The sequence below is a fragment of the Pelodiscus sinensis genome, chromosome 24 (assembly GCF_049634645.1).
Source record: "Pelodiscus sinensis isolate JC-2024 chromosome 24, ASM4963464v1, whole genome shotgun sequence".
In the NCBI taxonomy this organism is placed as follows: domain Eukaryota; kingdom Metazoa; phylum Chordata; order Testudines; family Trionychidae; genus Pelodiscus; species Pelodiscus sinensis.
In genome coordinates, this window is record NC_134734.1 from 7960536 (window position 1) to 7985733 (window position 25198).

A 25198-nucleotide genomic window follows, 5' to 3' on the forward strand; every position below is an offset into this window, starting at 1 on the left:
TGGTGGTTAAGACAGTGGTGATTGTTGCAGTGGTGCTGGGAGTGGAGGGGGTGGTGGTTCTGGGAGTGGAGGTGGAGGTGGTGGTTGTTCCAACAGTTGCTGTTGACGGGGTGGTCATTGTAGCAGTGGTGCTGGGAGTGCAGAGGATGGTGGTTATAGAAGTAGAGGTAGTGGAGGTTGTAGAAGGGGAGGATGTAGTGGAGGCGGTTGTGGTTGTTCCAGTTGACATGGTGGTTAAAGGAGTGGTGATTGTTGCAGTGCTGCTGGGAGTGGAGGGGGTCAGGCTTGTAGGAGTCGGCATGGGGGTGGAGGAGGTGGTGGTTAAACCGGTGGAGGTTGCAGTGATTGTAGGAATGGAGGTGAAGGTGGTGGTGGTGGAGATGGAGGGAGTGGTGGTTGTTTCAACAGTTGATGTGGAGGGGGTGGTGGTTGTAGCAGTGAAGGTGGAGGTGGAGGTGGTCGTGGTTGTCCGAGTTGATGTGGTGGTTAAGGTAGTGGTGATTGTTGCAGTGGTGCTGGGAGTGGAGGGGGTGGTGGTTATGAGAGTGGAGGTGGAGGTGGTGGTGGAGGGGGTGGTGGTTAAACCGGTGGAGGTTGCAGTGATTGTAGGAATGGAGGTGAAGGTGGTGGTGGTGGAGATGGAGGGAGTGGTGGTTGTTTCAACGGTTGATGTGGAGGGAGTGGTGGTTGTTGCAGTGAAGGTGGAGGTGGAGGGGGTCGTGGTTGTTCCAGTTGATGTGGTGGTTAAGGTAGTGGTGATTGTTGCAGTGGTGCTGGGAGTGGAGGGAGTGGTGGTTATGGGAATGGAGGTGGGGGTTGTGGTTGTTTCAACAGTTGATGTGGAGGGGTTGGTGGTTGTAACAGTGGTTCTGGGAGTGGAGAGGATGGTGGTTATAGAAGTGGAGGAAGTGGAGGTTGTAGAAGGGGAGGGTGTAGTGGAGGGAGTGTTGGATATTCCAGTTGACGTGGTGGTTAAGGGAGTGGTGATTGTTGCAGTGCTGCTGGGAGTGGAGGGGGTGGTGCTTGTAGCAGTCGGGACGGGGGTGGAGGAGGTGGTGGTTAAACCGGTGGAGGTGGCGGTGGTTGTAGGAGTGGAGGTGGAGGTGGAGGGAGTGGAGGGGGTGGTGGTTGTTTCAACAGTTGATGTGGATGGGATGGTGATTGTAGCAGTGGGGGTGGTTAAAGGGGTGGCAGTTGTAGGAGTGGTGCTGAGAGTGGAGGGTGTGGTGGTTATCGCAGTGGAGGGGGTGGTGGTGGTAGCAGTGAAGGTGGAGGTGGAGGGGGTCGTCGTTGTTCCAGTTGACGTAGTGGTTAAGGGAGTAGTGATTGTTGCAGTGCTGCTGGGAGTGGAGGAGGTGGTGGTTATGGAGGTGGAGGGGGTGGTGGTTGTTTCAACAGTTGATGTGGAGGGAGTGGTGGTTGTAGCAGTGAAGGTGGAGGTGGAGGGGGTCGTGGTTGTTCCAGTTGATGTGGTGGTTAAGGCAGTGGTGATTGTTGCAGTGATGCTGGGAGTAGAGGGAGTGGTGGTTATGGGAGTGGAGGTGGAGGTGGTGGTGGAGGGGGTGGTGGTTGTTTCAACAGTTGATGTGGAGGGGGTGGTGGTTGTAGCAGTGAAGGTGGAGGTGGAGGGGGTCGTGGTTGTTCCAGTTGATGTGGTGGTTAAGTCAGTGGTGATTGTTGCAGTGATGCTGGGAGTGGAGGGGGTGGTGGTTATGGGAGTAGAGGTGGGGGTGGTAGTTGTTTCAACAGTTGATGTGGATGGGGTGGTTATTGTAGCAGTGGTGGTGGGAGTGGAGAGGATGGTGGTTATAGAAGTGGAGGTAGTGGAGGTTGTAGAAGGGGAGGGTGTAGTGGAGGGGGTGGTGGTTGTTCCAGTTGACGTGGTGGTTAAGGGAGTGGTGATTGTTGCAGTGCTGCTGGGAGTGGAGGGGGTGAGGCTTGTAGGAGTCGGGATGGGGGTGGAGGAGGTGGTGGTTAAACCGGTGGAGGTGGCGGTGATTGTAGGAGTGGAGGTGAAGGTGGTGGTGGTGGAGACGGAGGGAGTGGTGGTTGTTTCAACAGTTGATGTGGAGGGAGCGGTGGTTATGGGAGTGGAGGTGGAGGTGGAGGGGGTCGTGGTTGTTCCAGTTGATGTGGTGGTTAAGGTAGTGGTGATTGTTGCAGTGGTGCTGGGAGTGGAGGGAGTGGTGGTTATGGGAGTGGAGGTGGAGGTGGTGGTGGAGGGGGTGGTGGTTGTTTCGATAGTTGATGTGGAGGGAGTGGTGGTTGTAGCAGTGAAGGTGGAGGTGGAGGGGGTCGTGGTTGTTCCAGTTGATGTGGTGGTTAAGGCAGTGGTGATTGTTGCAGTGGTGCTGGGAGTGGAGGGAGTGGTGGTTATGGGAGTGGAGGTGGGGGTGGCAGTTGTTTCAACAGTTGATGTGGACGGGGTGGTTATTGTAGCAGTGGTGCTGGGAGTGGAGAGGATGGTGGTTATAGAACTGGACGTAGTGGAGGTTGTAGAAGGGGAGGGTGTAGTGTAGGGGGTGGTGGCTGTTTCAACAGTTGATGTGGAGGGGGTGGTGGTTGTAGCAGTGAAGGTGGAGGTGGAGGGGGTCGTGGTTGTTCCAGTTGATGTGGTGGTTAAGACAGTGGTGATTGTTGCAGTGGTGCTGGGTGTGGAGGGAGTGGTGGTTATGGGAGTGGAGGTGGAGGTGGTGGTGGAGGGGGTGGTGGTTGTTTCAACAGTTGATGTGGAGGGGGTGGTGGTTGTAGCAGTGAAGGTGGAGGTGGAGGGGGTCGTGGTTGTTCCAGTTGATGTGGTGGTTAAGGTAGTGGTGATTGTTGCAGTGGTGCTGGGAGTGGAGGGAGTGGTGGTTATGGGAGTGGAGGTGGAGGTGGTGGTGGAGGGGATGGTGGTTGTTTCAACAGTTGATGTGGACGGGGTGGTTATTGTAGCAGTGGTGCTGGGAGTGGAGAGGATGGTGGTTTTAGAAGTGGAGGTAGTGGAGGTTGTAGAAGGGGAGGGTGTAGTGGAGGGGGTGGTGGCTGTTTCAACAGTTGATGTGGAGGGGTTAGTGGTTGTAGCAGTGAAGGTGGAGGTGGAGGGGGTCGTGGTTGTTCCAGTTGATGTGGTGGTTAAGGTAGTGGTGATTGTTGCAGTGGTGCTGGGAGTGGAGGGAGTGGTGGTTATGGGAGTGGAGGTGGAGGTGGTGGTGGAGGGGATGGTGGTTGTTTCAACAGTTGATGTGGACGGGGTGGTTATTGTAGCAGTGGTGCTGGGAGTGGAGAGGATGGTGGTTATAGAAGTGGAGGTAGTGGAGGTTGTAGAAGGGGAGGGTGTAGTGGAGGGGGTGGTGGCTGTTTCAACAGTTGATGTGGAGGGGTTGGTGGTTCTAGCAGTGAAGGTGGAGGTGGAGGGGGTCGTGGGTGTTCCAGTTGATGTGGTGGTTAAGGCCGTGGTGATTGTTACAGTGGTGCTGGGAGTGGAGGGGGTGGTGGTTATAGAAGTGGAGGTAGTAGTGGTTGTAGAAGGGGAGGGTGTAGTGGAGGGGGCGGTGGTTGTTCCAGTTGACATGGTGGTTAAGGGAGTGGTGATTGTTGCAGTGCTGCTGGGAGTGGAGGGGGTGAGGCTTGTAGGAGTCGGGATGGGGGTGGAGGAGGTGGTGGTTAAACCGGTGGAGGTGGCGGTGATTGTAGGAGTGGAAGTGAATGTGGTGGTGGTGGAGACAGAGGGAGTGGTGGTTGTTTCAACAGTTGATGTGGAGGGGGTGGTGGTTGTAGCAGTGGAGGTGGAGGTGAAGGGGGTCGTAGTTGTTCCAGTTGATGTGGTGGTTAAGGTAGTGGTGATTGTTGCAGTGGTGCTGGGAGTGGAGGGAGTGGTGGTTATGGGAGTGGAGGTGGAGGTGGTGGTGGAGGGGGTGGTGGTTGTTTCAATAGTTGATGTGGAGGGAGTGGTGGTTGTAGCAGTGAAGGTGGAGGTGGAGGGGGTCGTGGTTGTTCCAGTTGATGTGGTGGTTAAGGTAGTGGTGATTGTTGCAGTGGTGCTGGGAGTGGAGGGAGTGGTGGTTATGGGAGTGGAGGTGGAGGTGGTGGTGGAGGGGATGGTGGTTGTTTCAACAGTTGATGTGGACGGGGTGGTTATTGTAGCAGTGGTGCTGGGAGTGGAGAGGATGGTGGTTATAGAAGTGGAGGTAGTGGAGGTTGTAGAAGGGGAGGGTGTAGTGGAGGGGGTGGTGGCTGTTTCAACAGTTGATGTGGAGGGGTTGGTGGTTGTAGCAGTGAAGGTGGAGGTGGAGGGGGTCGTGGTTGTTCCAGTTGATGTGGTGGTTAAGGTAGTGGTGATTGTTGCAGTGGTGCTGGGAGTGGAGGGAGTGGTGGTTATGGGAGTGGAGGTGGGGGTGGCAGTTGTTTCAACAGTTGATGTGGACGGGGTGGTTATTGTAGCAGTGGTGCTGGGAGTGGAGAGGATGGTGGTTATAGAACTGGACGTAGTGGAGGTTGTAGAAGGGGAGGGTGTAGTGGAGGGGGTGGTGGCTGTTTCAACAGTTGATGTGGAGGGGTTGGTGGTTGTAGCAGTGAAGGTGGAGGTGGAGGGGGTCGTGGTTGTTCCAGTTGATGTGGTGGTTAAGGTAGTGGTGATTGTTGCAGTGGTGCTGGGAGTGGAGGGAGTGGTGGTTATGGGAGTGGAGGTGGAGGTGGTGGTGGAGGGGATGGTGGTTGTTTCAACAGTTGATGTGGACGGGGTGTTTATTGTAGCAGTGGTGCTGGGAGTGGAGAGGATGGTGGTTATAGAAGTGGAGGTAGTGGAGGTTGTAGAAGGGGAGGGTGTAGTGGAGGGGGTGGTGGCTGTTTCAACAGTTGATGTGGAGGGGTTGGTGGTTGTAGCAGTGAAGGTGGAGGTGGAGGGGGTCGTGGTTGTTCCAGTTGATGTGGTGGTTAAGGTAGTGGTGATTGTTGCAGTGGTGCTGGGAGTGGAGGGAGTGGTGGTTATGGGAGTGGAGGTGGAGGTGGTGGTGGAGGGGATGGTGGTTGTTTCAACAGTTGATGTGGACGGGGTGGTTATTGTAGCAGTGGTGCTGGGAGTGGAGAGGATGGTGGTTATAGAAGTGGAGGTAGTGGAGGTTGTAGAAGGGGAGGGTGTAGTGGAGGGGGTGGTGGCTGTTTCAACAGTTGATGTGGAGGGGTTGGTGGTTGTAGCAGTGAAGGTGGAGGTGGAGGGGGTCGTGGGTGTTCCAGTTGATGTGGTGGTTAAGGCCGTGGTGATTGTTACAGTGGTGCTGGGAGTGGAGGGGGTGGTGGTTATAGAAGTGGAGGTAGTAGTGGTTGTAGAAGGGGAGGGGGTAGTGGAGGGGGCGGTGGTTGTTCCAGTTGACATGGTGGTTAAGGGAGTGGTGATTGTTGCAGTGCTGCTGGGAGTGGAGGGGGTGAGGCTTGTAGGAGTCGGGATGGGGGTGTAGGAGGTGGTGGTTAAACCGGTGGAGGTGGCGGTGATTGTAGGAGTGGAAGTGAATGTGGTGGTGGTGGAGACGGAGGGAGTGGTGGTTGTTTCAACAGTTGATGTGGAGGGGGTGGTGGTTGTAGCAGTGGAGGTGGAGGTGAAGGGGGTCGTAGTTGTTCCAGTTGATGTGGTGGATAAGGCCGTGGTGGTTGTTGCAGTGGTGCTGGGAGTGGAGGGAGTGGTGGTTATGGGAGTGGAGGTGGAGGTGGTGGAGATGGAGGGAGTGGTGGTTGTTTCAACACTTGATGTGGAGGGGGTGGTGGTTGTAGCAGTGGAGGTGGAGGTGGAGGTGGAGGTGGAGGGGGTCGTAGTTGTTCCAGTTGATGTGGTGGTTAAGGCCGTGGTTATTGTTGCAGTGGTGCTGGGAGTGGAGGGAGTGGTGGTTATGGGCGTGGAGGTGGAGGTGGTGGAGACGGAGGGAGTGGTGGTTGTTTCAACAGTTGATGTGGAGGGAGTGGTGGTTGTAGCAGTGGAGGTGGAGGTGGAGGTGGAAGTGGAGGGGGTCATGGTTGTTCCAGTTGATGTGGTGGTTAAGGCAGTGGTGATTGTTGCAGTGGTGCTGGGAGTGGAGGGAGTGGTGGTTATGGGAGTGGAGGTGGAGGTGGTGGAGATGGAGGGAGTGGTGGTTGTTTCAACAGTTGATGTGGAGGGAGTGGTGGTTATGGGAGTGGAGGTGGAGGTGGAGGGGGTCGTGGTTGTTCCAGTTGATGTGGTGGTTAAGGCAGTGGTGATTGTTGCAGTGGTGCTGGGAGTGGAGGGAGTGGTGGTTATGGGAGTGGAGGTGGAGGTGGTGGTGGGGGTGGTGGTTGTTTCAACAGTTGATGTGGACGGGGTGGTTATTGTAGCAGTGGTGCTGGGAGTGGAGAGGATGGTGGTTATAGAACTGGACGTAGTGGAGGTTGTAGAATGGGAGGGTGTAGTGGAGGGGGTGGTGGCTGTTTCAACAGTTGATGTGGAGGGGGTGGTGGTTGTAGCAGTGGGGGTGGAGGTGGAGGGGGTCATGGTTGTTCCAGTTGACATGGTGGTTAAGGGAGTGGTGATTGTTGCAGTGCTGCTGGGCGTGGAGGGGGTGGTGCTTGTAGCAGTTGGGATGGGGGTGGAGGAGGTGGTGCTTAAACCGGTGGAGGTGGCGGTGGTTGTAGGAGTGGCGGTGGAGGTGGAGGTGGTGGTGGAGGTGGAGGGGGTGGTAGTTGTTTCAACAGTTGATGTGGATGGGGTGGTGATTGTAGCAGTGGGGGTGGTTAAAGGGGTGGCAGTTGTAGCAGTGGTGCTGAGAGTGGAGGGTGTGGTGGTTATCGCAGTGGAGGGGGTGGTGGTTGTGGAGGCGGAGGTGGAGGGTGAGGGGGTCGTGGTTGTTCCAGTTGATGTGGTGGTTAAGACAGTGGTGATTGTTGCAGTGGTGCTGGGAGTGGAGGGAGTGGTGGTTATGGGAGTGGAGGTGGAGGTTGTGGTGGAGGGGGTGGTGGTTATGGGAGTGGAGGTGGTGGTGGAGGTGGAGGGGGTGGTGGTTGTTTCAACAGTTGATGTGGACGGGGTGTTTATTGTAGCAGTGGTGCTGGGAGTGGAGAGGCTGGTGGTTATAGCAGTGGAGGTGGTGGAGGTTGTAGAAGGGGAGGGTGTAGTGGAGGGGGTGGTGGTTGTTCCAGTTGACGTGGTGGTTAATGGAGTGGTGACTGTTGCAGTGGTGCTGTGAGTGGAGAGGGTGGTGCTTGTAGCAGTCGGGGTTGTGGTGGAGGAGGTGGTGGTTAAAGCAGTGGAAGTGGAGGGGGTGGTGGTGGTGGGAGTGGAGGTGGTGGGGGTGGGGGTTGTTTCAACAGTTGATGTGGAGAGGGTAGTGATTGTAGCAGTTGGGCTGGTTAAGGGGGTGTTGGCTGTAGTAGTGGTGCTGGCAGTAGAGGGGGTGGTGCTTGTAGCAGAGGATGTGGAGGGGGTGGTGATTGTAGCATTGGGGGTGGATGTGGAGGGCGTGTGGGTTGTGGCAGTGGAGGGTGTGGTGGTTGTAGCACTTGAGGTTGAGGTGGAGGGGGTTGTGCTTGTAGCAGTGGAGATGGAGACCGTGGTGATTACAGTAGTGGGGGTGGAGGTGGAGGAGGTGGTGGTTGTTATAGAGGTATTGGTAGTTAAAGGGGTGTTGGTTGGCGGAGTAGATGTCCCACAATATTCACATCGTGGGCCCCAGGTCCCTGGCGGGCAGACGCAGTCTATGCCGATGGTGGTGCCTCCATTGTGGCAGTCCTGGCAGCTGTCCCTGCAGTCACAGCGCTCCCCCGCGAAGCCCGGAGGACAGAAGCAGCGGTGTCCGATGGCTGTGCCACCATTCTGGCAGGCCGTGGTGGGGTCTTCGTACTCACAGCGGTCGCCCCACCAGCCCCAGGGGCAGATGCACGCTGTGCCGTTGGGAGTTCCACCGTGCAGGCAGGACACTGGAAGAAACAACCACCTCATTTTTACCATGTGGTTGAAGTAAACAGGCCTCTTCCTGACCTGGAGTGAACCCAGGAGTCCAGCTCCCAGTGCTCTGACCCTCCTGCTTCCACTGCCTTCCTTGAGCTGAGTGAGAACCACGGCGCCCTGGCTCCCAGCCCTCCCCACTGTAACGCACCAGCCCCCAGTCCCCTCCCAGAGCTGGGGAGAGAACCCATGTGGGTGAGCTAAGGAATGGATCTCACTGCCATGCCCCCTTGGCTAGTGCCTGCAAATCCACATAAATCCGCTTTATAGCTGGGAATGCCAGTGCCCACATCCAGTGCTCTTTTTTGCTGGTTCAGATCCACATTTTGTATCCGCCCTGGGCTCTCCCCTTGTGCTGCTTTGTAGCATGGAGCACATGTGGTGCCCAAACTCCACTACCCAAGGCAGAGTAACTGGGTAACAATGTCTGGCTGCCAGAGCCGACCTGAGCGATTCTTGCACCCTGGGCAGAAATTATAATTTCACCCGGTGGCGGGGGGCGGGGGGCGGGGAGTGGAACACTCTTGCCTCGGGGAGGGGGCACTTGAGGGCCTGGGAAGCCGTTCCCACCACGCCCCAAGACCAGCATATGCCGGAGTCATTTGCATGTGCGGCCCCCCCTCCCAGCTCAGGAGCACCGCGCAGTGTCCCTTACAATCAGGTGCCCCAGGCTAGGGCCCGGTCAGACTGTAGCCTGGGCTGGCCCTGCCGGCTGCTTCCACTCACCTACCGCACCCGGAGTGCCAGTGGTGTTTTCTGTGCCTGCTCCTTTGGCTTTACCCTCACTGGCCCCTGTCTTTGCTGAGCTCATAGCAAGGACGGTTAGGTCGAGAGCAAGGTTGTGTCCATCACCCGTTCCTTTGTCTGCACGGATCCTGGCCTCCCAGCCCTGCCCTGGTGTTTCTCTCCTTGTCTCTTGGGTGTCTGCCGTCCATCTGCCTTGGAGCGCTGCGGAGAGAATGTGGCACAGTCTGTTAGCAGACTCTGGTGCTGAGCACCGGCCATAGCCCTAGTAGCTCACTGTGACGTTAGCGCTGCAACCACTTTGATAAATTTGCACCAAATCTTGGGCAAAGTGGGCTGGGGGGTTTCTGTGAAAAGCTGTTTCTGTTTGTGCTGTTTGTGGGCATGTGTCATGGTCGTACTTGAAGACCTGATCACTGACTTGTGTCTGTATTTGAGATGTCAGCCCCTGGGTAACCCCCACCCAGCAGCTCCTCAGTGTGCCTGGGAAAGTCTGTTCAGAGAGATTGGCCTCGCCAGGGACAATTCAATGGGAGACACCAACAGCACCGAATGCAAACCTTCAGTCTGGACTGTGGGCCCTGGCCTCCGCCTGTAAAGGCCAGAGCCAGGCATGGACAGTGACTGCCTCGTGTGACAAGCTCCATCTTGGAACGTACAGAAGAGCAATGGGCTCTGGCTGCAGCTCCAGCCCTGGGGGAGGGTCTCCCAGTGCAATGGAATAAACAGAGGCACTGACTCTTTCACAGCGATGTCCCTTTCCCACAATATACACCATTGAAATTACTGTTTACAGTGAATTAAAGTTAAGTAACAGGAAGAGCAAAATTTTCAGCCACTCGCTCTCAGACTCTAAAAACCCCGACTTTCCTAAATGAAACAGCTGGAAAGGGCCCTTGTTTGCTGAGCAGGATCAAGTTTTCCGTTCAGCTCCTGTGGGTGTTTAATCTCTGCCTGGGGAAAGGCCTGTCTGGCCCCTCAGGCTGAGGGGCTGCAATAACCATGTTCTATGGCTAGGCCTGACAAACAGGAAACAGATTATTCTAGAGTAGTTGGCCACTTAGCTCCCACCATGGAGCTGCTACCTAGCAACGGGCATGGCCAGCGCAGCTAGGTGTCTGACACCGGTCTGGAGGGCAAAGGCGAAGGGGCGTGTGAAAGCTAGAATACCACAGGCATGAGTCACGAGAGAGGAAATGGGATTGTTCAAGTAAAGAGCAGGAAGGGCGATGGGATTTGTAGCGAAAGCTTCTACAAACAGAATAGGAGCCATCGAAGCAAACAAACGAGTTAGGCCCAAGTTAAAAACAGGAGAACAATGAAGTAGGGCTCAAGCACAGCACATGACAGGCAAGAGCTGAAAGGAAACTAAACAAAGATTTTTCTGCAAAAGGTGAAATGAAAGGGTGGGGAGGAAAGTGCATGTGGCCTCTCTCCCTGCTCTGTACAATCTCTGGATAGATTCAGCTCTTGCAGGCAGGAGACCAGTCTCTGACATGTCTAAAGTACGTGGTGCTATAAAACCCTGCCCACTAAAACTAGCAGCTAAAGATTCTTTTCTATTTCCCCACCTCCTCTGATGAGGTACCCACGAAAGTTCATGATCCTAGACCAGGGATGGGCAATAATTTTTGACAAGAGGCCAGGACGCTTCTGTGCTTCTCCACTCACAGACTGATTGGTCTGGGGGTGGGAAAGTGTGCAAAGTCCCCCTCCCCTCCCAGAGAACTGACTGCTATTGTGAACGGCTAGGTACCTGTGCCCCTGGTAGTGGGAGGAAACTGAGTGCTCCCTGCTGCTGCCTACTGGTCAGTCAGGGCCTACCTGGGGAGGGGGAGCATGAGAAGTCTCATGCTCCCTGACCCTGCCCTGCTGAGTCAACTACTACAGAGCAGCAGTGTGTGGTTGACTGAGTGCTGAGCCCCTTGCAGGGCGGAAGGAGCACCCCCTCGCTCCTAGCAGCATGGGGGCAGGGCAGAAGGGGACTTTGCGCGCTTCCCCTGCTCCAGGCCAATCAGGGCCTGGGGATTGGGGGGGGGGGGAGAAATGCATGAAGTCTCCTTCTGCCCTGCAAGGGGCTCAGCACTCAAAGTCAACCACACACTGCTGCTCTGTAGTAGTTGACTCAGCAGGGCAGGGTCAGGGAACAAGAGACTTCACATGCTCCCCCTCATCAGGTAGGTCCTGACTGACCAGTAGGCAGCAGCAGGGAGCACTCAGTTTCCTCCCATCTGCAGAAGTGGGTCTGGCCCTCGAAAGCTCATCATCTAATAAACCATCTTGTTAGTCTTTAAAGTGCTACATAGTCCTGTCTTTTGTTTCACTCCCACTACCAGGGGCACAAGTAGTGGCAGAGCAGCTCTGCCTCGGGCTTCCTGTAGTCAGCCGCTGGTCAGTTTCAACAGCGGCTGAATCTGGACACCAGTTCTGACTTACATACAAATTCAACTTAAGAACAAACCTACAGTCCCTATCTTGTATGTAACCCAGGGACTGCCTGTACTGTCAAACAGCATCTGTCCCCACACACAGAGAGGAGGCTTCCAGCAAATGGTGTAACAGTAACGCTGCCCAACTCATACAAGGAATCTTCAGAAAAATCATCAGACACTTGTTTGGATTGGAGCCATCAAAATCTGCAAGAGCTGCCTGCCCTTAGAGATGATTTTCAAGAAATGAGCATACAGGAACACAGAGTTGGAAAACATTGTGTAATGGATCCAAAGCAAAACTAAAACTAGAACTGCCCAAGGAATGACCCAGCACTAGCTAGCAGGAAATGCGTTTTATCGCAGGGGGAGGCACTTGCGTTTTATCGCAGGGGTAGAAACTTGGTGGCTCAAGAAGCATATCTGACCATTGATGAAAATGCAAGAGACCAAACCCTTACAGCATTTCACAGAGTTCAACATTAACCTTTCCCAGCCAATTCAACTCAGACTGCTCTGTGAAGCGTGGACACCAGCCATTCTACCGGGCTACGTCTAGACTGGCCCCTTCTCCGGAAGAGGCATGCTAATTTCTAACTTTGGAATAGGGAAATCCGTGGGGGATTTAAATATCTCCCGTGGGATTTAAATAAACATGTCCGCCGCTTTTTTTCCGGCTTGGGGAAAAGCCGGAAAAAAGCGTCTAGACTGGCGCGATCCTCCGGAATAAAGCTCTTTTCCAGAGGATCTCTTATTCCTACCTGAAGCAATAGAAGCAAGACATGAGACATCATTCCTCCACTCTACTCTGAGCTATTTAGGCCTCAGCTGAAGTATTGTGTCCAGTTCTGGATGCCACCTCTCAGGAAAGACTTGGAAATTGGAGAGGATCCAGAGAAGAACAGCAAAAACTGATGGAAGATCTAGAAAACATGTTGGCTGTGTCTAGACTTGTCAGCTGTCTACACTGTCTGCTTGAATTTCCACAAGAACACTGACGATCACATGTAAGAAATCAGTGCTTCTTGCGGAAATGCTATGCTGCTCCCATTCGGTCAAAAGGTCCAGTGTAGACAACTCAGATTTGTTTTGCGCAAAAAAGCCACAATCGCGAAAATGGCGATCGGGGCTTTTTGTGCAAAAACAAGTCTAGATTGGCACAGGTGCTTTTCCGCAAAAAGTACTTTTGCGGAAAAGCATCCCGTCAATCTAGACGCTCTTTTCCGCAAATGCTTTTAATGGAAAACTTTTCCATTAAAAGCATTTGCGGAAAATCATGCCAGTCTAGACGTGGTGGCTTTGTGGGGCAAGAGTGAAAGTACTGGGTTTGTTCAGTTTGGAAAAAAGAAGACTGAGAGGGGACATGGTAGGAGCTTCCAAGTAACTAAGGATATGTCTACACTACAGCACTAATTCAAACTAACTTAATTCGAATTAGTTAATTTGAAATAAGCTAATTCGAATTAGTGCATCTAGACCTAAAAACTAATTCGTATTAGTGTTTTGCTAATTCGAAATAGTATGTCCACATTGAGTGGACCCTGAACCGAGGTTAAGGATGGCTGAAAGCAGTGCCAGCAGGGCATCAGCTTAGGACTTAGAGTGGGGAGCTGCTGCCTCAGGCTAGCTGAGGGCTGTGCTTAAAGGGACCCGATCCCCACCCCAGACAGACAGTTCTCAGGGTTCCCCACTTGCTTGTCTAACTCAATGAGGGACAGTAAAGCAGTCCTGTCTTGGAGTTCCCTGAGTGCCCGCACTCGGCACATCACAGCACTCGGCCATCAGCCCGGCTGCACGTGACGCAGGCTGCCATCCGGGGGGGCTGAAACAGGGGGCTGTCAGGATCCAGGAGGCCCTGCAGGAGGGTTTCCACCCCGAGGAACCCGCACCCGGTCCTCCCCATCGGGGGCTCATGCCCCATTCCTCCATCACCTCCTTCCACTTACCCCTCCCTAACCCCCCTTCCTGATGTAAAAAATAAAGGACACGTGTTCAAAAATAGAAACTCTCTTTATTGAACAAAACGGGGGGAGGGGATTAACTTCTGGGGAGACTGGGAAAAGGAGGTGGGAGAGGGAAAGAGAGAGAGGATGGGAGAGAGGAGGGGAAACCTGGAAAGAGGGAGCTGGAAGGGGGAAGCCAGGGAAAGAAGGAGGAGGGGAAGTATAAAACTGGTACGCCATATCTTCAGTACTGTGTACAGATGTGATCTCCTCACCTCAAAAAAGATATTTTGGCCTTGGAAAGGGTTCAGAAAAGGGCAACTAAAATGCGTCGGGGTTTGGAACAGGTCCCATATGAAGAGAGGTTAAAGAAACTGGGACTTTTCAGCTTAGAAAAGAGGAGATATGATAGAGGTATATAGAATCATGAGTGGTGTGGAGAGAGTGAATAAAAGAAAGTTCTTCATTAGTTCCCATAATATAAGGATACCAAATGAAATTAATGGGAAGCAGGTTTAAAACTAATAAGCGAAAGTTCTTCTTCACGCAGCACATAGTCAACCTGTGGAACTCCTTGCCGCAGGAGGCTGTGAAGGCTAGAACTATAACAGAGTTTAAAGAGAAGTTAGGTAAAGTCATGGAGGTTGGGTCCATGGAGTGGTATTAGCCAGGGGGTAGAAATGGTGTCCCTGGCCTCTGTTTGTGGAAGGCTGGAGATGGATGGCATGAGACAAATCACTTGATCATTGTCTTCAGTCCATCCCCTCTGGCGTACCTGTCGGCAGACAGGCTACTGGACTAGATGGACCTTTGGTCTGACCCAGTACGGCCATTCTAAGCTCAGGGCTCAGGGTCAGGGGTCTCACTGGACCAACTTGATTTTCATGCAAACCTGCTCCTGGGTTCGCATGTGGCCTTTGGTGGCCAGGCTGGCAGCTATCCTGCCCTAGACGGCTGCATTTCTGTGCCTAGTGCAGAGATTATGGGTGTTAGAGGCCTCCCCCCAAACCTCGATGACGTCCACAATCTTCGCACTAGACCGGGCAGGAGCACACCTCTTGCGGCCCTGGGCAGGCTCCTGGAAGCCACCAGCCTGGTTCTGGGAAGAGGGGGAGGGCTGGGTGGCAGTGGGTGGCTGGCTCATGCCATGCCAGGTGCAGGGTCTTCTGGCTGGGTGCTGGCAGGCTTGCAACTGGCACAAGCACTGTAGCCAGACCGTGCCCCTTTAATGGGTCTGGGGCCAGGAGGGGGGCAGAAGAGTTTCCCCGGTTTGGCCCAGAGTGGCCACAAGGGCAACCTGGGAAGGGCTAGCCTCCCACTAGTTCAAATTAAGTGTCTACACAGCCCTTAATTCGAACTACTTAATTCGAACTAGGCGTTAGTCCTCGTAGAATGAGATTTATCTAGTTTGAATTAAGCGCTCTGCTAGTTCGATTTAAATTTGAACTAGTGGTTTGTATGTGTAGCCGCTATTAAAGTTAATTCGAACTAACGGCTGCTAGTTTGAATTTACTTTGTAGTGTAGACATACCCTAAAAGATTGTTAGAAGGAGGGAGAAAAGTTATTCTCCTTAAGCTCTGAGGCTAGGACAAGAAGCAATGGACTTGCAGCAAGGGAGGTTTAGTTTGGACATTAGAAAAATCTTCCTTATTGCCTGGGGCTATACCTATGTTATGGGGTTTTTCTGGGATAATCCCGGAAAATCTCTGCTACATCCAAGGAACATGTCTGCTCTTTTGTTTTGATTTTTGCAGAAGAGCAGACGCGTTCTTTCAGAAGGCCTGTTGTCATCCTCCCACGAGGAAGAAGGGCTCTTGTGAAAGAGGAGACTTTTCCAAAATTTGGCCCAGTGTAGGTGGGCCAAATTTCGGAGAAGCCTCTTTCAAAAAATTATTGCCAAAAGATATTCAAATTGCAGAGAGCAAGATAGCTAAGGAGAGGAGGCGCGTGGGGACGGGTAGAGGGGGTGCATGGGGTTGGGCAGAGGGGGTGTATGGGGATGGGTAAAAGGGGTGCATGGGGACCACAGGTAAAAGAGGTGCATGGGGATGGGCAGAGGAGGTGCATGGGGACAGACAGATAGATGGATGGATGGATCCCGGGATGCCTGGGGATAGATAGACCAGTAGGCAGGGTATCTGGGCACTGACAGACATGTGGCATCGGAAGCGCCCTGTGTCTGTCTGTCTGTCTGTGTGTGTGTGTGTGTGTATTACATTTCCCATGGCACACACACTGAATCAGCTGCAGCTGCTCCTCTGGGAAAAAGCACCCCGCTCCAGGCTGCCACGTCTCTCCAGCCCACGTGGTCACAGCATTCAGGATGCAAAGGATGCTAACACAAGCCTGAGGGGACTCCAGGAAGGCTTGAATGTGGCTAGGAGAAATGGAAAACCCAGGCTGGACCAGGCACCCCCTGACAGTTCACACCTAGTCTGCAGCGGCCTCTCCCAGCACCATGGCAGGCACCAGCAGCATCACCTGGCAGCCGCCCTTGTGCTTTCCAGCTGTGTCACTCTCCCAGGGCCAGGGCAGCTCATGCCAGGAAAAGGTGGGGGCAACGGGGCAGGGAAGCCTCAGTGTGAACCTTGATCCACATTAGCCAACGAGCCAAGGAAGGCGAGGCCCAGACAAGAGAGCCCAGCTAACGAGTACACGAGTCTGTCGGCTAGTGAGCCCTTCATTTTCTATGTCCACGCTCAGAATGAACGTTGTTATGTGCACCAATGTGCAGGTGACGTGCAGTATGGAGATGCTTGTGACATGGAGATGTTGTGCAATATGCAATTGACATGTGACATGTCACCTCTATATCAGTGCACATAACAAGTTCATGCTGCACATGGATGGGAAAAGGGGGCAATTACATAGGGGCCCCGCATTTCAAAGGGGCCCAGAGGTCCCCGCCCCTGCTGCTGTAGCAGTGGCAGCAGCAGGGAGCTCTGGGCTCTTTTGAAACAATATTTATATAAGGGGTGAGTGTGTGTTGAGATAGATAGATAGATAGATAGATAGATAGATAGATAGATAGATAGATAGATAGATAGATAGATAGATAGATAGATAGATGGATGGATGGAGGGAGGGAGGAAGGGAGGGAGGGAGGGAGGGAGAGAGAGAAGGGGGAGGAAAGAATGAATGGAGGGATGGATGAATGAATGCATGGAGAAAGGCGGGAAGGGAGGGAGGGAGAATGGAGGGATGGGTGGGTGTCTGGGGATTTGTTAGCGCGGGGGGTTTATTTGTTCATTCCCAAGTATGCAGATGAACTGGAGAACTGGTGTGAAATGAAGCCAATGAAATTCAGAGAGACCCGGTGTGGCTGCAGGCCGGGGCTCCCGGGCCAGGCGGGTGCAGTTTGCGGGGGGCACAGATGGAGCTTGGTTAACAAGGTGACACGTGCCAGCTAAAAGCGACTCTCTTTGTGGGGGCATTGCCCAGAGAATGGGCTGCCGGGCACCGAGTGCGCTGCTCTGCTCAGCACAGGGGAGGCCTCAGCTGGATCTTTAGGGGATCTGGAGACAAACTGGGGAGCGGCCAAAGGACACCCCAAGGGCTAGAAACCCGCCCCAGGTAGAAAGGTCCCAGCCAGGCACTTTCAGCAGGGCAGAGGGGGACAGATGCCCGGGCTGCAGATCAGGGACGGGCTGGTCCAAGGGGGTGGGGTCTGGCTCTGGGGCTTCTGTCGGTGGCACAAGGAGCAGGGGGGTCACACGGCAGAGCTTGGGTTTCAGGAAACGCCGTCTTGCTTTCAGGGCAGGAGGCCTGGGAGGCTCGGGGCACCCGACGGTTCTACAGCAGGATGGATGAATACCCATCAGGGCTGGGTGTGAGTACAGATCCTGGCTCAGTGCCAGGGCAGGGGTGCTCAGAAGAGAAAAACCCCACAAGGGCCCTTCCAGTCCAGCTGGGGTCAGGGCCCCACAGTGACAGGGGACCAGGCACAGAACATCTGGGGCCACCAGCTGCTGCTCCACACGCTGGCCGGGCTTTTGGGGGATCTTTGGACTGCGCTTGGTGCCGTTGACGTAGGATGCGCTTTGTGACTGTTTGTGGCCTGTTGCCATGGCAGTGGGGAGGGTGGGGAACCCTTCAGAGGCTGTGGAGTTGCTGGATCCTTCGCGCCTAGTTAGCCGGGCCCTTATCGGCAGCCAGGTTATCAGCGGCCCCGGTCGTAAAGCGGGCCAAGGTCTGCCCTGCGAGCAGCTTGCGTCCGGGAGGGCGGGCTGGGTCAGGAGCATCTTCCCAGCCATTTCTGGCTGCTCTTCCGCCCCACCCGAGCTCAAAGTCCGGCCTCTGGGGTCATGACTGCTGGGACGCTGACTGTGACGCAGGAGGCACCAGGCTTGCTAATTGTCATCATCCCAGCCCAGTGAGACGCACGACGGACGCGCCTCTTTCGCACCAGGCATGCGTGAGAGATAACAGCCCTACTACCGCTGGTAGCGACCACACTCCCACTTCGGGAGGGCCTAGTCCAGTGTTTCTCAAACTCTGCTCTGCGGAGCCCCAGGGGCTCCATGAGACATCTCCAGGGGCTCCGTGAGGTCTAAGCCAACATCAATAGGTACAACACATACAGTCAGTGCATATGGGGCTATCTGTCCTACCATCTATCCTTATAAATCCCCTCTCTCTAAGGGTATGTCTACACTACAAAGTTAATTCGAACTAACAGACGTTAGTTCAAATTAACTTTGATAGGCGCTACATAGGAAAACCGCTAGTTCGAACTTAATTCGAACTAGCGGAGCGCTTAATTCGAACAAGGTAAACCTCATTCTACAAGGACTAACGCCTAATTTGAATTAAGTAGTTCGAATTAAGGGCTGTGTAGCCACTTAATTCGAACTAGTGGGAGACTAGCCCTCCCCAGCTTGCCCTGGTGGCCACTCTGGGCACCACCAGGGAAACTCTTCTGCCCCCCCCCCCCGGCCCCAGAGCCCTTAAAGGGGCACGGTCTGGCTAGGGTGCCCGTGCCAGGTGCAAGCCTGCCAGCACCCAGCCAGAAGACCCTGCATCTGGCACGGCACGAGCCGGCCACCCACTGCCATCCAGCCCTCCCCCTCTTCCCGGGTCCAGGCTGGCTGCTCCCAGGAGCCTGCCCGGGGCCGCAAGAGGTGGGCGCCCGCCTGGTATAGTGTGGAGATCGTGGACCTCATCCACGACCTCCGCACTAGGCACAGGAAAGTGGCCGTCTAGGGCAGGAGAGCTGCTAGCCTGGCCACCCAGGAGCAGGTTTGCATGAAAATCAAGGTGAGACCCCCGACTCTGAGCCCTGAGCTTAGAACATAAGAAACTAAGAACGGCCGTACTGGGTCAGACCAAAGGTCCATCTAGCCCAGTAGCCAACAGCGGCCAACACTAGGTACTCTGGAGGGGATGGACCGAAGACATTGACCAAGCCATTTGTCTCGTGCCATCCATCTCCAGCCTCCCACAACAGAGGCCAGAGACACCATTTCTACCCCCTGGCTAATAGCACTCCATGGACCCAACCTCCATGAATTTATCCTTTTCCCAATCTTCCCGAGTTTTGTTCAATAAAGAGAGTTTCTATTTTTGAACTCACGTGTCCTTTCTTTTGTACATCAGGAAGGGGGGCTAGGGAGGAGTAAGTGGAAGGAGGTGAGGGAGGAATGGGGTACGAGCCCCCAATGGGGAGGACTGAGTTTGCTCTGCGGGCTCCTTGGGGTGGAAGCTCTCCTGCAGCCCCCCGATTGACCTCCCCTCAACGGATGGCAGCCTGCGGAAAGTGCAGCCGGGCTGATGGCCGAGTGCTGTGATGTGCCGAGTGTGGGCACTCAGGGCACTCCAAGCCAGGACTGCTTTGCAAGTGGGGAACCCCTGAGAACTGTCTGTCCAGGGTGGGAGTCGGGTCCCTTTAAGCACAGCCCTTGGCTAGCCTGAGACAGCAGCTCCACGCTCTAAGTCCTAAGCTGATGCCCTGCCGGCACTGCTTCCGGCCATCCTTAACCCCGCTTCAGGGTCCACTCAGTGTGTACATGCTAGTTCGAATTAGCAAAATGCTAATTCGAACTAGTTTTTAGGTCTAGATGCACTAGTTCGAATTAGCTTAGTTCGAATTAACTACTTCGAATTAAGTTCGTTCGAATTAGTGCTGTAGTGTAGACATACCCTAAGGATGTATCAAGGCAACAGGGATTTTTCGAAAAAAGTGTCCTTTTTTCATAAAATCTTTACCTGCGTCTAGACCGCTGCTGTGTTCCTTCGAAAATAAATCGAAAGAATGTGTCGGTTTTGTTGACCGCAGAAAACCTCGTGTTACGAGGACGAATGCCTTTTATTGAAAGTGCTCTTTCGAAAAAAGGCGCTTTGCAATGTAAACTGTGCTTTTTCGAAAGAGAGCATCCAGCCTGCCTCGGTGCTCTCTTTCGAAAAAGCAGCTGCTTTCTGAAAGTACTGGTTGGTGTCTAACTCTTTTTCAAAAGAGGCTTTTTCGAAAATGTTGTGTAGTCTAGACGTCGCCTCGGCGTACATCCTCTCCCTGCCCCCTACTCCAGAAACACCCTCTATCTCTCTATGATGAATGTGAGAATTTGGGGGAATATTTTACGAGCACTTTCCATGCCTCGGTTTACCCTGCTCGACTAGTGCTCGGCTGCACCGAGCGTAACTGGGAGGCTGGTGCTGGGTGTGTCAAGGATCGAGCTGGGTACATTCACACAAACAAAGAGCCTGCAGGTACCAAATGGAAGGCCAGCGCTGACCTCAAAGGACCCGCAGGCCAGGCCATTCACCTCTAGCTGCCTCAAGCCCAGAGCCCGCGGCTGGGAAAGCCAGGAACAGGTGTGAGTGAATGAGGTGGCCGCAGGCTGGTTGTGAGGCTATTGGGATGACCAGCAGCGTTCCCTCTAGCCCTTTCCACCCCACGCTGATTGCTCCCAACTGGCGGTGGGCTGCGTGGGGGTGCACTGGTGGCTTTCCCCACTGCTCCCATTTGGCCAATCACACTGCTCCCCCATCCTCCTCATGCCAGGCCCTGGACTCCTACCCCCTCACACACACACACACCGCCAAGACCCCAGCCAGCCCCTGCCCCTTCCTTCCAATCCAGAGACGCCCTCTCACCCCCACAGCCACCTCCACCTTTGCCCCAGCTGCCTTTGCCAGAGCGCTGCTCCCTCCAGCCACAGGCGGGCGCTGGGCCAATGAGCTGGGCGGCATGTGACTCTCTTCTGAGAGCCCGTGTCATGAATCATGGGCAGTGTGAATGGTTGGCATGAGTGAATCAACAGCAAATGAGCTGAAGAGAGGCCATGCTGAGGTCCTGGCAAGAGCCCTGGAGAATTATGGACTTGTTTACAACTTTAAGGAAGAGAACTGTGTGAGATAAAAGAACTGTGTATGCACGTGGAGGCAACGTTTGCAGCATTGCCTGATAAGAAAAAGTAACAAGGGAAGAATCTAACCAAGGACAGACCATTGTTTCTCACTTATGGTGAGACAAGCGGTGCAAAAACTCGATATTTCTGGATCAGTCGTGGACACACCAGTAAGAAGAAAGAGGTGTCACTAATGGGCATCACCCCACCTGGACTGCGAGTATTGAGAGGATGGCATCTCACTGGACTGGCCCCTGCCGAGGGGATATATACCACCTCAGTTTCCCCCACGAGTTGGAGTCCATCGATTTGGCATATTGGGGTGACGTGCACGTCAGACTTGAGCCTCAACCCAATTAATCAACATTACCTGGGGTCTGGCCAGCCCCAGAAGGTGAGTGTGTGTTTGTAAAATTGGGTTAAGAATTAGGCTGCTAACTTGGGTTAAGGCTTAGATGTAGATTGTTAATTATTCCATTTAAATATTGCTTTTAATGCTTGTGATGCCTTTTAATATTGTTTTAATTGCTTCGTACTAAATATACATATACACAGGGCTCAATAAATCATGTTATCTACACACCCGTGGCGAATAGATTACAAGCCGGCACAGCTGGTGCAGCCTGATTTGCGCATGCGCAGCTCACAGAACCGCACGGCTGGTGAGCGGGGCCTGGCGAGCCCTGCATGTACATATACATATAGGTCTTTTAAAATTGTTCCAGAATTGCCTGCAATAAAACTTATTAAAGGTATGTTTAAGATACTGTGAAAGACTCTTTTGTTCTGTGAATGCTGAACAAATGGGTAGTGTGATATGGCTTGATCAACCTGATCACAATGCCCTGTTGTGACACCCGCACAAGTGCCCGGTATACAGGGGACACTGGTGAGCAGACGTGAGCACATGGAGAGAGGCCGAGAGGCAGCCAGAGCACGTTGTGCTGCATTCTGGAAGTGCCTGCCAAGCTTTGGCTGTGGTTCCAGCCAGCTCCCTCTGCACTGAGTCTGCTCCCTCGCCCAGAACACAACACACCACCACTGATGTGCCACCCCGCTAAGTTAACTCCGCCACAGCTGTGTCTGCCACTTCTGAGCTGGTGCCAGCCGCCGGCCGGGATTTCCCCTTCTCTTCCTGGCGGGCGCACAGCTAGAGCTCTCCCCAGGGACAGGCCTTTGGGAAGAATCACACCCTGTCCAAACCTACCCCCCAGTGCTGCAGAGGGACAGCTGCAGACAGCGCTGAGGAGGGAGGACAGGAGAGGGGGAGGGATCAGCCAGGACAAGCAATGCGAGACTGCAGCTCCCTCGAGGTTCGCAGGGTTTCAATGTGGACTAGTGGCAAGGAGCAATGGGGGCAGGCCAGGCCTCGCTGACAGACACCCCACCCTGAAGCAAACGCCCACAGGCAGCTACACACGTCACAGAAACACTGACCCCGAAATCGACTCCTGCAACCAGCCCCCTTGCCAGCTCGCTGCTGCCCTACCCCAGTGGCACCGTCGTAGGACAAAGCACAACGCCCCACCATCAGGGGCGGCTTCACCTGCTTCGCCCCTGCTCACGTGGAATATGGCATCAGGTGTCAGCAGAATCCCTCTGCCGGGGACACTGGCCACAGGGGCCTCTCTCTGTGCAGCAGAGCAGTGGACACACCTCAGACCGCAGACGCCAGCAGGAGAACACGTCTCTCCCTGGACACGCCGTGAGAGACTGGAAAGTTGTCGCACTTGAGCAAAGCCACTTCAGAAACTGCCTGCAGCCTGAAACGCGGAGCTGGGATTGACGGGTGAACTTGGCACTGCCAGGCTGGGTCTGAATAGAGACTGGGGGGGCCTGCTCCCTACCAAGGGAATTTCCCCTCGTTCAGTATTCACACCTTCTCCTCAACTGTGGGGAGTGGACCGCATCCACCCCGACTGGACTGAGCTCCTTAGCACAGGTCCTCCCCACAGCACACCCCTCTCTGTACGTGTCTCTGCCCGACGGAACTTTCCACTTCATGCATCTGATGAAATGGGCTCACACACGCCAGAGAGGCTGAACAACCAGTGTGTTGGTCTATACGATGCCACAGGACCCCTCGTTGGCTGTTTGGTCCCAGGAGCCTGGGCCGTCTCAGTGGGGACAGAGAAATACATGGAAAGCTAGCAGATGGCGAGTGGACACAGAGACGCCTTCGCTCCAACCCTCTCTCCGCTGTTAGAACAGCAAGTGGGTGGAATCTCACACAATGTCTGTGCTCCAAAAACCGAGCGACTGGACTGAGCAACTGGCCAGCGGAGGGTCACTCAGAGCCGCAGGACAAGACTCAAGCAAGAGCCACTACCCGGAAGTTGCAAGACAAAGAAGAATCAAGCTGGAAATAAGGTGTGCGTTTTTCACCTGGAGGCTATCCCTTTGGATTTAGACTCTGTGGATTTTAGGGGTGCCAGGACTTGGGATGTGGTGGGAACCCCATTAGCTCCCCTGTTGCCAGCAGGGGCCCCAAACCACACCCCTCTGACGAGACGCAGCCAAACAGTCTGGCAATGACAGGCCCCACTCACCTGCCACAGAGACGGAGGAGATGAGGTGGGTGATCAGCAGGGAGACCCAAAGCACCTTCATCCTTCGGGAGACACGCCTGGGGTGTCATCCATAGACCCTGCAGCAGAAGGGGCTGAGCATACCTGGCAAGCACCCAGACGACACTGATCTGGGCAGCAGGACCAGGGACTTTGGCTCCCGTGGGGGGGGACACCCTTGGATTCCTGGCGCAGGGCGGAGAAATGCAGGAAATTGTTCTGGTGAATTTCAAAGGTCGGAGAAACCCAATAAATCAGCAGCTGGGAGATTTCAGATAAGTGCCAGGAATGGGGGTGGGGAACCTGGGGGGTTCCTGTCACTGGAGGATTTTCAGAGCAGGTTGGACACGCACCCATTGGGGCTCGGCCACAGTTACTGGGGACTGCACTCAATACACTCTCCAGGGCCCATCCAGCACCACCTGTCTGAGAGAGAGAGAGAGAGAGAGATAGGAGGGCGTGTATCGGGAAGGAGAGAGAGAGTGGGGGGGATACTAATTAATTAATATGGGGTCTGGGATAGTGGTAAGGGGTCAGCCACAGCAGGCATTGCTCTTATTTTTTCCCTTGTTTCTACAGTCTGGAAAGATAGATTAGGGTCTGGCCAAAGCGGACATGATCCTTTCTAAGGTATAAATATGCTCTTTCCCTTTGTTTTTGCATCCTAGAAAAATAGATAAGCATGTGGCTGCTCTTCTTTTTTGGATCTTTTACTTACCCTCACTGGCTCTGTATAACATATTTCAGGGTTGTTTTTATTGTGATCTCTGTAACATACTGATTTGGAAAGAATGTAGTGAAGAAAAGTGTAGACTTAATTAGAAATTCTGTAAATAGTAATTAGGGGCAGGTATAGTAATATTCATTGCCTGCGTATTAATATTCATTGCATGGGAGTTAATATCCCAAATAAGGTTCAAGGGAAAGTTGTGACAGATGTGTGAATTAACATACTAAAATAGATAAAAGGGTGTAATTGATGGCAAATTGTTGCCACTCGGAACGATACGTTGGGGGTCTGAGGTAAACATGAGTTGCAGAGCCTTTGGCCATCATTTTTTAAAACTTGTGGAGATCGGGAGAGATCCTGGATGACTGGAAAAAGGCAAATGCAGTGCCCATCTTGAAAAAAGGGAAGAAGAACAATCCAGGGAACTACAGAACAGTTAGCCAGAAAAATCATGGAGGGGATCCTCAAGGAATCCATTTTGAAGCACTTGGAAGAGGGGAAAGTGATCAGAAATAGTCAGCATTGATTTATGAAGGGCAAGTCGTGCCTGACCAATCTGATTAGCTTCTATGATGAGGTAACTGGCTCTGTGGATATGGGAAAGTCAGTGGTTGTGATATACCTTGACTTTACAAAGCTTTTGATACAGTCTCCCACAATATTCTTGCCAGCAAGCTAAGGGAATATGGATTGGATAAATGGACTTTAAGATGGATAGAAAGCTGGCTAGACTATTGGGCACAATAGGTAGTGATCAACAGCTTGATGTCAGGTTGCCCCAAGGATCGGTTCTAGGGCCAGATTTGTTTAACATTTTTATTAACGACCTGGATGAGGGGATGGATTGCACCTGCAGCAAGTTTGCAGATGACACTAAGCTAGGGGGAGAGGTAGATATGCTGGAGGGCAGAGTGACCGGGACAGATTAGAGGATTGGGCCAAAAGAAATCTGCTGAGGTTCAACAAGGACAAGTGTAGAGTCCTGCACTTGGGACAGAAGAATCCCAAGCATAGTTACAGGCTGGGGACTGACTGGCTAAATAGCAGTTCAGCAGAAAAGGACCTGGGGGTTACAGCGGAGGAGAAGCTGGATATGAGACAACAGTGTGCCCTTGTAGCCAAGAAAGCTAATGACATATTAGGGTGCATTAGGAGGAGCACTGCCAGCCGATCCAGAGAAGTGATTATTCCCCTTTATTTGGCTCTGATGAGGCCACATCTAGACTATTGTGTCCAGTTCTGGGCCCCCCACTACAGAAAGGATTTGGCTGCATTGGAGGGGGTCAGGCAGAGGGCAACCAAAATGATCAGGGGGCTGAAGCACATGACCTAGGAGAAGAGGCTGAGGATTTTGGGTCTGTTTAGTCTGCAGAAGAGAAGAGTGAGGGGGGATTTGATAGCAGCCTTCAACTTCCTGAATGGGGTTCCAAAGAGGATGGAGAAAGGCTGTTCTCAGTAGTGACAGATGCAGAACAAGGAGCAACAGTGACGGAAGTCTAGGTTGGATATTA

At 53.6% G+C, this 25198-nt stretch overlaps 2 protein-coding genes across 2 annotated transcripts; both read right to left on the reverse strand.

Annotated features, from left to right (window-relative positions):
* Positions 1-3050: 3050 nt before the first annotated feature.
* LOC142819707 (uncharacterized) lies at positions 3051-5353 on the reverse strand. Its single transcript, XM_075908274.1, has 3 exons — positions 4407-5353; positions 3218-4334; positions 3051-3143 (listed from the first exon to the last, which is right to left on the reverse strand). Exons 1-3 carry the CDS (start codon positions 5351-5353, stop codon positions 3051-3053), a joined length of 2157 nt encoding a protein of 718 aa, XP_075764389.1.
* A 1636-nt stretch (positions 5354-6989) lies between these two features.
* Positions 6990-23057, reverse strand: LOC142819708 (uncharacterized). The gene is made up of 4 exons (XM_075908275.1): positions 22940-23057; positions 8654-8875; positions 7151-7899; positions 6990-7031 (listed from the first exon to the last, which is right to left on the reverse strand). Exons 1-4 carry the CDS (start codon positions 22998-23000, stop codon positions 6990-6992), a joined length of 1074 nt encoding a protein of 357 aa, XP_075764390.1. The 5' UTR covers positions 23001-23057.
* Positions 23058-25198: the final 2141 nt, after the last annotated feature.

What these genes read in the sequence shown, in the direction of transcription:
- LOC142819707 (XM_075908274.1), bottom strand. Translation starts at nt 5,353, where the DNA reads ATGTCAACTGGAACAACCACCGCCCCCTCCACTACCCCCTCCCCTTCT. An exon ending in ACTGCTACAATAACCACCCC is followed by an intron (nt 4,335 to 4,406) that starts GTCCACATCAAC and finishes CTCCACTCCCAG; the next exon opens with CACCACTGCAACAATCACCA. An exon ending in CCACCCCGTCCACATCAACT is followed by an intron (nt 3,144 to 3,217) that starts GTTGAAACAACC and finishes CTCCACTCCCAG; the next exon opens with CACCACTGCAACAATCACCA.
- LOC142819708 (XM_075908275.1), bottom strand. Translation starts at nt 23,000, where the DNA reads ATGAAGGTGCTTTGGGTCTCCCTGCTGATCACCCACCTCATCTCCTCC. An exon ending in CTCCTCCGTCTCTGTGGCAG is followed by an intron (nt 8,876 to 22,939) that starts GTGAGTGGGGCC and finishes TTCTCTCCGCAG; the next exon opens with CGCTCCAAGGCAGATGGACG. An exon ending in TGGCACTCCGGGTGCGGTAG is followed by an intron (nt 7,900 to 8,653) that starts GTGAGTGGAAGC and finishes TGTTTCTTCCAG; the next exon opens with TGTCCTGCCTGCACGGTGGA.